This window comes from Labrus bergylta, chromosome 1 (genome assembly GCF_963930695.1).
Source record: "Labrus bergylta chromosome 1, fLabBer1.1, whole genome shotgun sequence".
Taxonomy (NCBI): domain Eukaryota; kingdom Metazoa; phylum Chordata; class Actinopteri; order Labriformes; family Labridae; genus Labrus; species Labrus bergylta.
In genome coordinates this window covers 21142178-21157804 of record NC_089195.1, presented here as the reverse complement: position 1 = coordinate 21157804, position 15627 = coordinate 21142178, and the positions used below count along the sequence as shown (strand labels likewise).

Here is a 15627-nt window from a genome sequence, read left to right as displayed (position 1 = left end):
ATAAATATTATCAAAAGAATCTGTTAAAATATTAAATTAGCCAATTTTAGTCATTATACACAAACTGCAATACGCACATTTGAACAGCAGGGGGAGATCGCATCTGATGACAAGAGAGAGGCCCCACAGGAGATCTGCTCCACTTTTTCCGGGGTTCGTAAAGCAGGTCTAGTGTGCCTGAGCAGAGCTAAGGTTCACAGATGAAGAATTGGTAGATAATCTATGCAACATTTGCATTAAGAGAAGGCGCACAACCTTTTTTAAATAAACGCACAGTACGGCGAGCGACCGAGGATTTGTGAACTACTCACAGCCCCACTGTTCACGGCTAAATAGTTAGCCACGGCCACAGAGAGGTAATGTTAACTTAAGTTTTCATCATCGCCATTCTCGTAGGGCGTTGTGTTGAATATCTGGCGGAATTATAAAATGATGTTAACCATTTTGTTTGCGCCCCACACACACACACACACAGTTTTTATCATTTCGTTTCTGCTCTTTTTGCTGTTTAGCTTCGTTAGCTTTAGCAAACAACACGTCAACAAGTGGACAGTTTATTACAATTGACTGGGTGGCAAAACCACGTCAGGATTATTGAATCTTTGCCTCCCAATACACGATTCATCCTCAGCGGAACCATGCAGTTTAACAATAACATTAACATGTGTTCATACTCGCATTTTAAAATGTAATATCGGGTTTTAGACGTCCTTGCTTGTCACGTGATTAAAGCTGCAACAGGTAATGTACCAAACCCGGTGTGTTGTGTTGAAATGAGAAAAGTAGCTTTACCAGCTAAGCCTACATTTGTTTATCTATATTAAACAAGAAAATTACATTTTAATGTATTATGACACATGATATTTTCTATTTGTCATATTCACCTATAAATTATTTTAATTTATGTAGACCTTTATTCGTAATAATGCCTTTTGAATTGTCTTGTTTTCTTCAAAATTAGCAAGGACATGTCTAATGTCCAGGCAGAATGAAATACAATAAAAAGTCACATCATGGTGGGGGTGGATATTCTTCCAACCAGGCACAATCTGGCTCATTCAGGTCATTTCATACCTTCCTATCTGTCTGTTTTCAGGTATGTCTGAAGTTAGTCTTGAAGCTGACTCGGGGAAGACCTCAGCCGAGGACCCTCGGGTGGATTATAAGGAGGCTGAAAAAGCAGAGGAGGGTTTGAAGTTGGAAATGAAACAGGAGATTTTAGACGACAGTAGCGGAGAAGATAACAGAGATGAAGCGCTGTACGACATTGATATTGACAGTCCTGAAGAATGTGCAGAAGACAGTGACAGGGATGTGGAGGAGCGGGATGAGGGAGTTCAGACTGAGAGTGAGGTGACATGCAGGGATGGTGAGGCCACACGCGTGCAAGTCAGTGTAGAAAGTGGGGAACAGGAGACAAATCATCAGGTTGAAAGAGCTGAAACACCAGAGGAGAGCGGCGAATCTCCCACTGAAACAAAGGTGATGTTTGCCATTAATGTGGACAATCAGCCTCCTTAAGCGCTTCCTTGCTGGATTGCTATTTCAAACTTTTTGCTGTGATGGTGGTGGTGGTCTCTTTCCTATGCTATAATTATATTGAATTTAGTTGTGAAGCTCTCTGTCTGAGATAATCAACTACATGAACTTATTCTGCTAAGTGATGTGTTGGTTTTTCTTTCCCAAGTGTTCATTGTTAGCCGGCTTCATTCTGCTTTGCTGGAGGTTTTAAAGATGTAACGCTGGTGTAGCTGTTGCTTTTTGTTGACGGTGCATTTACTGGATTTCTTTCTTTTACTTGCTCTATTAGGTGCTCCATGTAATTATGGATGATCAGGTCTTCATATCTTCCCTTTGCTCTGTGTTCATGCTGGCTTCGACTCAGTGATTTCTGGGACGGATTGATCTTTTCTGTATATTTTCGATGCAATAAGTGTGTTTATATAATGTGAAAGTCAGTAATCAGCCCACATTTTTCTAGTTTTCTACATTTTTGCCTTTGATTTGACACGGACCCTGTGTGTGTAAGTCAACATGTACATGATGTCTAAATGAGACTATTCCTCGCAATGTTTTGAAGTTGAACTCTTGAGTTTTCCAGGCTGTCAGTCACATGGCGAGACACGTTTGGACTGCACTTTCTCAGGCGAGCAGTCCCACATTTCTGGTGTTGCTGGAATGTGTGACTCCCCAGGCTGTTGATTCATGTTCTGTGTCAGGCAAAGAGCCAGCGCTGCACACTCAATTGCAAGAATTGTAAATCATGACTTTCTCTCTTACGTTCTTCATTTAATAATCCTAAAATTCAGAATGGTTGACCTTAAGACATTTTTTTGCTGTTTTAAACCTAGCATTTTGCAACATGGATGTGTCACGTTCCGCCGTAGTTTAAAAGGCAAGACATGATTCTTTCCTTTTCAGCTGACACAGCCAATCGGACAATTAGCTCATTGTTGTTATGCCTTCCTCCTACGTCATGTCAGCTCGTATCCAGGATACTGGACTATAGGGAGCAGCACACTATGGCATGCCATACCTTGCCCCTTCTTATGCCTGATTAATTTGCAGCCACTTTGCTTCTCTCTGTGCTCCAGCAGCTGTCTCTATTAGCAGAGTGGTTGCAGGTGGTGGGTCGGGGTCATTTTGGCTCACAGAACCCTGATCATCTCTGGATCTGAAGCTGAATCAGGCCCACTATAGGTTTGCAACTAAAGGAGATAAGAGATGCATCGATAGTTATGCTTCAACTGCAAAGAAACAAATCAACACAGAAACATAAACACAACACAGAGCTAGTCAGTACATTTAGCTAGAAACAGGCTTTGTTTTTTTAAGCCATGTAATCAGAGACTCTCCTCAACCAGACAGCCTGTTAAAACTTGATATAAGCGTGAACAGTAACACAAAAGTGTGTCTTATCTGCTGAAGCTGGTTTGACAAGCAGTGCTTGTCTGTGTTGCTTGCCTGCATGCCGGGCTCATATGGCGATTAAGTATTTATGTGGCTGTCACATGACACAAGACCCAGTAGAGTCTTTCTTACACATGAAATCATTTAACCACTCTGCTTTGGTCGTTTTCATGTGTTTACATCTGATTTGGCATATCAGAAATCTTCAGTTAAAATGAACACACCTTCTCCTCTCCATTTGAATTTCTTCTTCTGGAACAGATTTAAAACCTAAATAAGAAAACGAGCAGTCTCAGATGACACACTGTCAACAAAGAACAATACTGAATCTACATGTATCTCGATATAAATCCCAATTAGACTCCAGTTACAGTTTTTTTTTCATGATGCTATCATCAGATCTTTGTTTTTAATATTATTTCATTATTGTTATTTCCATTTATAGGCCAAGCAAGACTTGATATTTTATTCTCACTGTTACTTATTTCAGAAGGTGAAAACCTCAGATTGAAATCTTAACATATTTATGTTTATGTATCTCACGTTCTTCTATTAACAAGGATAATTCAACACATGGCGGTCTGTAAAGACAAAATAGTAGGTTAAGATAAATAACAGATTTCATCTCAAAGCTTAAATGTTAATTTTACATTTGTTTGGAATATTTGAAGGTTACCCACCCTTTTTTTTTTTTCGACAGTGAAACAAAAAGTCTGTTAGTCTGTTAAGACTAGACCCAGATCCTGTTTCCAGGTGATCTGGCAGCTGTTTGCATTATTAAGAGACTGGCCAAGCTCCACATGTTGGTAAAGGATCTAATTCAAAGATACAAATTCAGACATATTGATTTCTACATATTCTGAATTGTACACCCTTCTGCAAGGCGTGCCACTGATCATCATTGACCAGCTTTACACTGTAAAGCCTCACAAAGCTAGCAAGTGAAGCTTTATAGTGCTTCGGTCATTGTCCTAGTTCACAAGTCCAATGTGATTAAGTCACGGAAGTTGGACCAAAAAAAAAGCACAGATGTATGATCAGCCTGCAACTACAGGCTGCCACGTTACTATAGTCTGAACAAGTGTTGGCTCCACCCTGTGGCTGCCTGCTAAGAGCCAACACATGACTGTGCAGCAACTGCAAACTAAGCCAAGCCAACATATCAGTGTCATTTTAATCCTCTGAGACGATTAAGAGAACACGATTGATTTTGTGTTCATGCATATTAGAACAGGTCTGTCCACATGGTTGTTATTTTCACCAGAGGCTGAGGGAAATCTTGTTCCATATGTGTTTCTGCATCACAGGATAGACAACAAAACAACCAGTTACAAACCAGAAACACGAGGTTGAATGTAGTCTGAAATGAATAGATGTCACTGAAAACCATGATTAAGCCTTTTAGTTGCCAGGAAACAAACCTGATATTGTCTCGCCCAGACATTTCTATGGAGGAAAGCTGGAGGGGTGTCACTATAACAGAAATGTAAACTTTGATGTGATTCTAGCACAACTAAAAAGATACTAATGCCAACAAAAAAATGTCCTAGGTTATCTATAAGACTTTTCTTGAAACTCCTGCACAATCAGCTCATTGTTGATTTCAATGTGCGATATAGACGGTGTCACATCCACTTCCCTGTTTGTAAAAGACATGAACATCATTTTTGCATATTTATCAGATGCCAAAAGAGCATGAGCAACATCAGTTTGTTAACCTGTGAATTTGAATAGCTCCCTCTCTTTCTGCTGTGGTACTTTTAGATGGTGTCGACCATTAAAAATATCAATGGTTATATCGTTCTTTAAGATGTGGTTTTGAAAAGGATCAAAACATAAAAAGTTCTGACAGCCTTAAAATTATTTCTGTCCTGAAAGATGGCTTTGATGCTCTTGGTAAAAACTAACTTTGATGCCTGTTTTTTAGCACTTCACTAAAAAAAAGTGTTGTAAAATAGGGGAGTGATGAAAGTTGATGTCAGTTGTTGCTTAAGACCTTCAGCGTCTTTCCTGGTTAATGTCGTAACTTCAACCACTTGGAATTGAATGATGTAAAATTAATGAAAGAAATCTTTGAAAAACGACGGACTGAACAAAATAGAGCATATGTTAAGAAAAAAATAAATAAACATATCTCAGTGTTAAATGATGGAATTGTGTTCATTGGATCATGTTTAACTTAAAACATATTCATACAGAAAAGTTATTATCAACAGTATTGAAATCTGGCCAAGCCCAATATCTTCTATTCTGGCCACAAGATGGCAGCCAACAACTGCGGTGCCTCACTAGTGGAACCTGCATCCTTGTTTCTTTTGAACTTGTTTGGGTAGAGCTTTTAAAGAATGACTTTCTTCATTTCTCTCCTCCAACCTAAAGGAGAGCACCATGGCTGAGGAGCCCAGTAGAAGCTCAGCCGCAGAGATCCCAGTCACCAGCAACGGAGACCTGGATCAGAGCCCTGAGACGGTCTTTCAGAGGGTAAGGGCTTGTGAAAGAACAAGACACTGTAATGTCCTTGTAGTGGGACAACATATTTTATTGATTGGTGATTCTTCAGGCAAACAGCATCACATTAAGGATTAGTAATGACAACATTAAAAGCTAAATTTAGAAACATGACGGATAAAAGCAATAAAAAGATACAACAGTGACATAATGACTATAAACTAAAATGTGTGTTATAATATATTAATAAAGAAATAAAAGATGGGCAGCAGCAGGTTTATAGTGCAAATATGACATCTTTTCTAGAAAAGCATCTTGTGAAACTTCATCATCGTCTCAGACAAAGTGCATCTACTGGTTCTGTACATTAAACCTGGAAGAGGATTCAAAGTCCTTTCATTAAATCTGCTGATTTTCTCAACAGAACTCTCCTTTGTTCTGACTATTTTATCTCTCATTGATGCGGAAATGACATCTTTCATTGAATTGGCTTAACAAAAAATAACACTAGTCTCTAAGGCTTATTGATAAGAAAAAATGTTTTAAAAAATGTTATTTTTATTTCAGCAGACATTCAAATCTTTTTTTTTTTTTCAATCTAAAATATAATGGAAAGTATTTGGGCCATAGCTAAAATGTTCTTCTGTAGTTTTGACCAACAGTACAAACTAAGTCTGGGTGATAAAATTATCGAGATATAATTCATAACATAATACGGTAATTGATATTGTTTCTCTCAATATAAATATACCAAACATTTGATAGATTTAAACTTATAATATTCCAGAAGACGTGAGGCTAAAACTGGCAACACCAAAAACATTTTCCACCATTTGAAACAATATGACCCGTTAGAACACAGAGAGCAGCTTAGTGTGGATCCTCAGCAAGCAGCGGACCAGCAAGTGTTACTGCCCAGCAGCAAACTGTCATCTCAGCGTTTTTCCCAGCACTGTGCTTATGATTGGGATATGTTCCTCTGTTCAAGTAGAGTTTGTCATGTTCTGAAAATAAGAATAATTAAACCACGATACACTACCTGGTTTCTTCAACTTTCACTCAGCAGGTAAAATAAGCCTTTCAATTAAAAATAAATAATGATGATTTATCGATATCGACTGATCCACATTTTTGTTGTGGTAACGTTTTTTGTGATATAACCCAGGCCTAGTACGAATGTTAGGATTGAGGGGATTATATGGACCATTTTTATTCAGTTTCGGCTGTTTTAACAGAAAATAATTGGAATGTAAAGGCTCTGTATTCATAGGTTATTGATTCAGTGCCTGATAATAAAACATACTAGCAAAAACCAGGTTCATGCTGAGCATAACGTTCATATATATAAAAAAAAAAGATCTTCAATTATATTTTATATTACGTATTATAAACTTATTAATACTTAATCGCCATATGAGTCCGGCATGCAGGCAAGCAACACAGACAAGCACTGCTTGTCAAACCAGCTTCAGCAGATAAGACACACTTTTGTGTTACTGTTCACGCTTATATCAAGTTTTAACAGGCTGTCTGGTTGAGGAGAGTCTCTGATTACATGGCTTTAAAAAACAAAGCCTGTTTCTAGCTAAATGTACTGACTAGCTCTGTGTTGTGTTTATGTTTCTGTGTTGATTTGTTTCTTTGCATAACTATCGATGCATCTCTTATCTCCTTTAGTTGCAAACCTATAAAAGATATTTAAAAAAAGATCTTCAATTATATTTTTCTTTAAAGTTGGTCTAAATCTATAATTTCCAGTCTTTTCTTTCAAGTTACAAACACACATACAAAAAAAATATGTATGTATGTATATGCATGTTTAAGAGGCACCACTTAGACTTTTGATATAAAATCTGTTTGACTTTCCCTGTAGGACTCTTACCCCAGTGGACCTGTGGCCCTGAACCTCTCAGAGTCCTGTGTCATCTCCAGTAACTTCACTTCAACAGCAGAGGGCATCATTGAATCAGGACCATACAGAGGTAAAACCTTCACACCCAACTTTAACTGTGCTACTCTTATTTCAGTTTTTTTTTTTCCTGCTCTTCGGTCATCTAGGTTTTGTGACAAAGCAGCTTTATCAGAATCAGGCCTCATTTTGTGACTGCTCTGCAGCCTTCTGTATTTAAACAGACTTTCTATAATTCACAGTGACTTGCTTTATTTTTAATCTCTGAAATTTGAAAGGCACTGATTTGAATGTGTAAAGGTGGACATTCAATTGAATTTAAATGAGTTTCCTTTGATGTCCATGTTGTAACCCTCCTTTCCTTTTCATCATGATTCCCTTATTGTAAATGCAAATATAAATCTACCCTTGGAGGACTGAGATGTGTCACCGACTTACCACATTGTTGCCATGGCTACTTTCCACGTTGTTTACTCTGGTTTAGTCACACGCTCATCCACTGAGCCACTCGGTGAAAAAACCCAATCAAAACAAACAAAGAAATCAGCATCCATGAGAAACTTTCCTTTAAACTTATGTTGGCTGAGATGGTGACAATCTAATGACTCCAACTGTAACTGTGAATATCTCCCAGGGTCAGCAAGCCTGCCCACATCTCCCGTGGCATCTGTAGCTCCCAGCTTGGCTGTTGCTAGCCGCCTGGCACGCTCTGCCAGCGATAGTCAGGCTGAGAAAGGTACCAGCAGTGAAGGAGTATGAAACAGATGACACTGAATCAGTCTCTTCTTTCACACTGACATAACCACAGTCTTTGGTGCCTGTCTTGTTTTTCATCAGTCTGATACCTTGCTCCTTGTTCCTACAGGCTGTCCTGCATTCAGAATCAAACCTTTCTTCTTCTCCTTTCTTGCCTTTAGCCACTCTGAACTTTTACCTTTGAATAAGTCTTTAAGAAGATTTCTGCTTTGATGCTACTAATGACAAGTGTTTGCATAATCCTTAGAGTCGTTTTCCTAAGATCTAGATCTAAAGATTTCTAGATGTGATGCAACCTCTTGATTCCTAAAGCATCTGCTTGGATGGGAAAAAAAACTGCTTGCACATTTAATCTCAGTGGGTTTTCCTGCTTATTACCTTTTGTCTTTGCAAAAGTTGTCACCCCCTAGTGTCTTTCTATGGAGCCCAAAACTGGCACATGTATTAAAAGCTTGTCAAACACAAACATAGCTGACTATATCAATACACTGGGTTATAGTCGACTTATTAGTTACATTTAAGAAAGAATAACCAATATATATAATACTTTGCCTCCAATGTCCAGGCAGTTGGAGGGGAAAAAAAGTTAAATCTTTATACATGTTAACACCTTTAGGTGAAAAAAGACCTGAAACTAAAAACATGGGTCACAAAACATGACCACCAGTCTGTCAGCGCAAGTAAGCTAGCTCACTAAATCCATCATTATTTATTAAACTACAGCAGTCAACTGATATTTGTACTCCTATAGTTACTGCAGTGTGTTACTGTTTTGGCATTACTGCGTAAAGTATCAAAAAAAAAGTTTAACTTAAACACTTTGTTAGCCGGCTAATGGTTTTAGCAAGTTAATTTTTTAGCTAAAAATGAAAAGCACATTTTTTAGCTCGCTCACTTTGTTAGCTTTTCCGTAGGGCTAGTTTAGTTTCTAGTTTAGTTTGTTTAAAATAACAACAGACATTACGTAGCCTTATTTTAATGATAACACCATGAAGTCTGTGATTTATTTTCCAACCTGATTACATTTGAAGAATAAATGTACTTTAAAAGGAAGCATTAGATTGCTAGCTATGTTAGCATTAGCATTCCACCAAAAGCATGACGTTTAAAATTTTCTTTTTGACCTACTATTTCATGGTTAAACTAAAAAAAAATGATATTATTTAGTATTCAGCTATTCCTTTGACTCGTCTTATAACCTTTGAGGCTTTGTCAGTTTTGAGGCTCGATATTCTTCCGTATTCCCCCTCCTGCACTTCACATAACTTTGGGCACTAAAGGAGTTGTCAGTTGTGACTAATAATTTCTATGATTTTATCTAAATAGAAAAAAATCAAGATGTCATTAGATTGTAGTATGTGCTCTGTATTAATGTAAACTTGACAATCCCTTCACACTGTTTGATAATCATAACGTTTCAGTCGTACCACCTTGAATTTTTTACCCCAGCTCTCTAACCTGCAGTCTAATAACATAATCACTCATTAAATGAAATTACTTTTGATTGTTCAGGCGCAGGAGCAGTGGTCCTGTCAGATGACTTAAAGAGTCCAGCCATGGAGAAACTGGATCTTGTGAGAAAGTGGAGCATCAACACATATAAAGTAATCATCTGTGTCTTAATTTTTAAAGTCCTTCCTCTACCTCCCCTCTTCTTTCTGTATTTTTTTTTTACACCTTTTGTCCTCAATGTGTTATCCTCTGTTTGCAAAAAAAAAGTTCACTATACCTCAAACTAACTTGCACATATTGTTGCTTGTTTTCTTGCTTTAGACACCCTGTCCATGTGATTGTCTCTTTACAGTCAACATTTTTTTCTCTCTTGGAGGAGTATTTTCAACCAACCAGTCATTCCTGATGTTTCAAATTGGTCTAAAGCTCTTATCAGTATGTATGTGTGATCATTAGCATGCTGTCCTCCGCAGTGCACGAGGCAGATCCTGTCAGAGAAGCTGGGCCGGGGCTCGAGGACTGTGGACATGGACCTGGAGGCTCAAATCGAAGTCCTCCGTGACAACAAGAGAAAGTACCAGCATGTAATCAAGCTGGCTCAGACACTGGCCAATCAGCTTTCTCAGATGATGCAGACACAAAGGCAGCTGGGCGACGCCTTTGCTGACCTCAGCCTCAAGTCCCCAGAACTCCATGTGAGTCCATATATCATTCAGATATACTTTTTATGTTCCCAATTAATAATCTTTTTTTTTATTATTAGATGGCAGTTTAGTGTCACTGTTTATAGATGTTGTTTATGCAATTATCAGCATCGTACAATCTTTACATGCTTTAAAGTGAGCAGTTTAAATGGCAGTAAAGAGACAATTTAAGCCTTCTAGGAGGTCCTAAATCACTTCCTGAGTACTCTAATAGTATTGTAGGATTTATCAATAATGGTTAACGTTTCAAATACTAAATTCATTTTATGAAGTTCAAATCACAGCATACGCTTCAGTAGTTTTACATCACAGAAGCATGTATGTATTTGATCAGCTATACATTCATAATTACTGTTTAATCATGATCATCAAACAATCTTATCTCTGTTCTTCAGGAGGAGTTTAGCTACAACGCTGACACCCAAAAACTTTTGTCCAAAAATGGAGAGACACTGCTGGGTGCAATCACCTTTTTTATCGCCAGTGTTAACACTCTTGTTGACAAAACGATTGAGGACACCATGCTTAACATCAAACAGTATGAATTTGCCAGGTAGGTTATACATGACAATATGTGGGTTCCACTGTTCTTGTCTTCGAAAATGTAAGGACTGGGCCATCGTCAGAAGTCTCTCTGGTGATGAATAAAACTTGTGGCATTTTGTTGAACAAAAGAAAATGTAAAGTTTGAAGTTACATTTTAGAAGTTAGAGTTTTAAATTCAGAAACTAACAAAATTGACTTTTTCTTCAAATCAAGAATGCTCCGCACAAAAGCTTACATGTGCATTCAGATTCAAGAAGATATATAAATGAGCCTGTATCCTGTATTAAAATATCACACAGCGTATGTATGTATAAGTTAAGTTTTCCTTAAGCCTCTTGTCAGTTTTACCCGTGAGGTCTTAAGTTTATTAATGTTTTTCTTCCTTCTTAAAAAAAAATTGCAAAGACAACCAGTCGAAAGAAATTACTTGTTACTTCTTGATTTTTTTTAAATATCTGTAACCCTATCTACACACGTATAACATGTCTCTGACATTCTTTCATTTGCATCACACACTTCTAGAGTTGAGTATGATGCGTACCGTACAGATTTGGAGGAGTTGAATCTGGGGCCACGTGATGCCACCACCATGCCCAAGATAGAACAGTCACAGCAGCAGTTCCAGATCCACCGGGAGAAGTACGAGAGGATGCGAACCGACGTCTCTGTCAAGCTGAAGTTCTTGGAAGAGAACAAGGTCAGCAAGACACTAATTCTGCTCTTCATAATGGCTGTTAAATTCATGTGTGCTCATGTTTTTGTTTCTCTGTGTATGCAAACAGGTGAAAGTATTGCACAACCAGCTCATCCTGTTCCACAATGCCATCGCTGCGTACTACGCTGGAAACCAACAGCAGCTGGAACAGACACTCAAGCAGTTCCACATCAAGTTGAAAATGCCAGGTGGGGACAGTCCATCGTGGCTAGAAGAGCACTAATCACTCATTTATGAAGCCACAATGGCTCAGTTTGACAGGAAATGTCAAATTCTACAAAAACTACAGGAACTCCCCTCCTTCCTCCTTTCTTCAGCTCTCCTGTCACTGCCTTTCAAACTTTCAGAATTCTAAGTCTTATGACTCATGCAAAACATGAAAAAGACAAAATCCCACAATCTGTTTTGCTCTTGATGTTAAATAATCCTTTTCATATTGCAGTTATTTGAAAATGTAGGAAATGCACTTTTATATTGTTTGACACATCAGTAAAACAGGAGTTGCAGTAAACTCATTTGGAAACTGTAAAATGGCCTTTTCTACTCCAGCAAATGAATGTTGTATCTCCCCATGTCAGCTCTGTAAGGGCATCGACAGGATCAAAACGACTGCCATTATTTGCATTACTTTTTATCAGCCCTACTCAAACAAAGATGAATGCTTTATAGTTTTGAATCTGGACACTTGAGAAGACTCTGAACATGATTTATTTAATGATTTGACTTTAAAACTGTCCTGATATACTGATCACAACAGCAGGCTTCAAGCTTCTTGATCATGCAAATAAAAAGCTAATTGACTCTGATTGAAGTGGTAGTCGACATATTGGGAAATCACTTAATTGCTGTCTTGCTGAGCGTTGGATAAGAAGATCAACACCACTTTCATATTTGTATATTAAATATAATGATTCAGCTGCCAGCTGCTTTTTTGGAGCTTAGCTTAGCATTAAGACTGAAAACAAGGATAAAAAGTCCTGTTTACCTCATTCAAGCAAAAAAACTAAGTTTAAAAAGAATAAAGTTGAGGGTTTATGGGAGTTTTTTTTTCACAGCTTAGGATAGAGCCAGGCTAGCAGCTTCCTACTGATTCCTGTTATTATGCTAAGCTAGGCTAACCAGCTGCAATCTCTAAATTCACATTTAATGTACTGATATAAGAGTTATAGCAATCTTCTCATCCAACTCTGGAGGGAGAAAAAGAGTATTACCCAAAATGCCAAACGGTATATTTAAAACTGATATTCAAATGGAAGAGAAAGTGGCTTTTCAAAACAAATCATGAATATTGTGATATGATTATACCACTTATATTTGACATCACCCTCTTTTTTTTTTTTAAGCATTTGCCTATTTCTGTCTCAATTCAGGCACATGACTGAATAGGTCAAAATGTTGTTTTTTTTCCAGAGAAAATGAAGGACCAGCCTTATGTGACTTAATGTGCCTTGGATTCTTGAATTGTTCCTCTCCCCCTCTGTGCTGATAGACCTAGTCCTTATATTATATTGTTATTAAACAGGCGCTCTCATTACCAGTTTTTCGGGACCAACTCTCTTAAAGGAAGAGAAAGGACCAAACATACACACATGCACACACAGACTTGGACTAAGGATGTACATATAGAGCCTATTCAACTTTACATCCTAATACACTCCACATTGCACAAAATAAAAGCTCCGTTAAAAACAAGTGCACCAGTAACTTCACAAAGTTCTCATGTATTTTTAGGACTTGCTCTTCTCAAAGATATTTATCCATATTGCACATACTACCATTTACGCATTTGAGACTAATTACAAAAAAAAAAAAATCATGTATGATATGTAAGTTGAAAACCAAAATGCAATTAACTTGAAAAACTTTTTAGCAAATTTGAAAGACCCGCATCCTTTGCCTGAGCTGCTAACGGATTCTTTCATTGGACTATATAAAAGTATATTTTTCTCAGAGGACACATATTGTATGCTGGTTTTGATAACCTGCTGTGTCATCCTCACTTTGTACTATGATAGCAGTTTGAGGGAGTTAATCTTTTACATCAATCTACTGTTTCCCTAAAATAGATGGATATATATTTGTAATTTTCTCTATTTTACCTCGAGTATGTAGTCAGTGACCAATGCTGCAGTTTGGCTTTTTTTATTCCCTCGAGACCTCCAGAATGATGTGCTTAGTGGATCTCTACCTTTTTAATAATGAAACATTTACAACAAATGTTGAGTTAAGAAAGTATTCTGAATGTCGTGTAACTTCTTTGGGAAAATAAAAGATTATTTTGAGCATCTTCAGAGGTTTTTTGACTGTTTTTGTGCTGCAACTTTCCAATGAAGACATATATGGCAAGGAAAAGCTTTTTAGTCAGTCTGTGTAACATAGGGTTAAATTAAATACGGGCAATATGGGGCCAAGATAAGCTTTGACATCCCATGTGAGAAAATATAGTTCAATTAAACCTGTTCTTGTATAAACCTGTAAATCTATGTATTGACAGTGGTGGTTAATATTCTGTTGACATATGGATCTGAATCGACTCATGTTGATACAAGTCCTCAGGTGCTTTTATATTTACCTTTAGGTGTTCATAATCACAAACCCACCACACCCACAGGTACAGCCTTCATTTGACAGGATCTGGATAATCCTTTGAAAAGCTGTGAGGATGTTGATTGCTGCCTCAGTGTTGTCTTTTATCTCTGTGGCTCTTCAGAGCAGTGTGTTAAGCAAATAGAATTACGGTACTTGAACCATACTTACAGTGGCATTTTAAGTGTTTTCAAAATAATGAGGGCCCATGAAGATTTTACAAAAAATAAGTGGGAAAAAAAAGTAAGATGCATTCCTACTACACAAGGTTATGTTGAAGTTGACACATGTTAGAAGATTTTTAAATCTGAACACGCAAAAATATAAAGGCAGAGGTAAAAATATTTTCCTGAATAATAGAAAAATTTAAAGTGTTGGTATTTTTAAAACAGTCTTGATAGAACTACTTAGCCTACTTCAATCAAATATTATAAACATAGTGTTTATTTAGGACTATTCTGTTACAAGTTTAACAAATAAAGCCAAGTTAAACTATCTTCACATAGCTTATAGTTTATGTTTTCCCTGGCATAAAATCAAAATGTTAAAGAAAGTACAAATAGCCAAATGTGTTATTATTAGTTAAATGTACTTTGGTCTTGTGACTTTTTTTTTTTATCACAACTCAAACCTTATAAAAAAATTATACCTGTTACACAAGCCCACCTGAGCCTGTATCACTGGAAACTGTTATTGCACTATTGTCCGCAAGGCACGCTGCAAGTAGCGCGCGCAGGGTGCACGCGAGCGCGCCTGTTCCACCTGGCCCAATCACGAACGAGGAAGCTCACAACACTAGTGCCGCCTGCTGCTGCTCAATGCATCTCCACTGCAGGTCGGCCAGGCCACCAGCAGCATCTCACCTGACTGCTTGATAACCTGAAACACGCAGATTTTCTCCTCTGAAAAGTATCGACCACTAACCCCAGCGGTGTCGGTGTCCCAACGAAGCTTCTCATCCCTCCGGTAAGTGAAGCAGGAAGGCACCGCCGCCGCATCCTGCTGTGTGTGGATGTGAGATTCATGTAACGACCCGCTGTTACTCTGCTGTGAAAAGTCATTGCACTGTGAAAGTGCACTCTGTGTATCCATGTTAGCAAAGCAGGGAGCGTTATATCCTCCTATCAGCATACTGTTTTATTTTATCTTTGAGCATTTAAGTGACACCAAGGTGTCCTGCAATGCAGTTAGGATCCCAAATTACATCATTATGAGCATTTATTGTAGTTTGAGGCCTGAATCTGTTGCTCTGTATGCTTTGCAAGGAACCGATACGCTTATTGACACAATTTTAAAGATTTAATTTAAGAACTTGTTCATATTCATTTGGCTAAGAAATGTTACTTAGTTCAACTTTAACTCAATTATTCGTAGGCTAAAAGAACACTGGAGATATTGAAGTAATATCTTCCATTGAAAGTTTTCATGTTTTAGTTTTGCCACATTTAATTAAGCTGTCTTTGTTGACTCATTGAATCACATAAAAAAATGACCCTTTGATGTCAATACCAAAATATGTTATAGTCACTGTTACATAGTAGTGAGAGCCTATAAATACTTCACGATGAGCTAAATCTGTTATTGCTAAATATTTCTAGTTG

The 15627-nt window shown here is 37.7% G+C and overlaps 2 protein-coding genes across 4 annotated transcripts in view; both read left to right on the top strand.

The window, feature by feature from the left end:
* Positions 1–106: 106 nt before the first annotated feature.
* Positions 107–13731, top strand: arfip1 (ADP-ribosylation factor interacting protein 1 (arfaptin 1)). Of its 3 annotated transcripts, XM_020639695.3 has the most exons (10): positions 107–356; positions 1097–1482; positions 5290–5391; positions 7232–7340; positions 7902–8003; positions 9536–9627; positions 9949–10170; positions 10575–10732; positions 11248–11422; positions 11508–13731. In XM_020639695.3, the coding sequence occupies exons 2-10, from the start codon at positions 1099–1101 to the stop codon at positions 11661–11663; spliced, it is 1500 nt and encodes a 499-aa protein (XP_020495351.2). In that variant the 5' UTR covers positions 107–356; positions 1097–1098; the 3' UTR covers positions 11664–13731. The 3 variants fall into 3 exon arrangements, with proteins under 3 accessions (XP_020495351.2, XP_020495353.2, XP_020495352.2); XM_020639697.3 differs by lacking the exon at positions 1097–1482 and having other exon boundaries at positions 108–356; XM_020639696.3 differs by lacking the exon at positions 7902–8003 and having other exon boundaries at positions 108–356.
* Positions 13732–14843: 1112 nt separating this feature from the next.
* Positions 14844–15627, top strand: part of fhdc1 (FH2 domain containing 1) — a 32980-nt gene continuing 32196 nt past the window's right edge. Inside the window, exon 1 of the mRNA XM_020639668.3 lies at positions 14844–14992. The gene's annotated coding sequence lies outside the window, so the exon portion shown is untranslated. The remainder of the gene's footprint in view (positions 14993–15627) is intronic.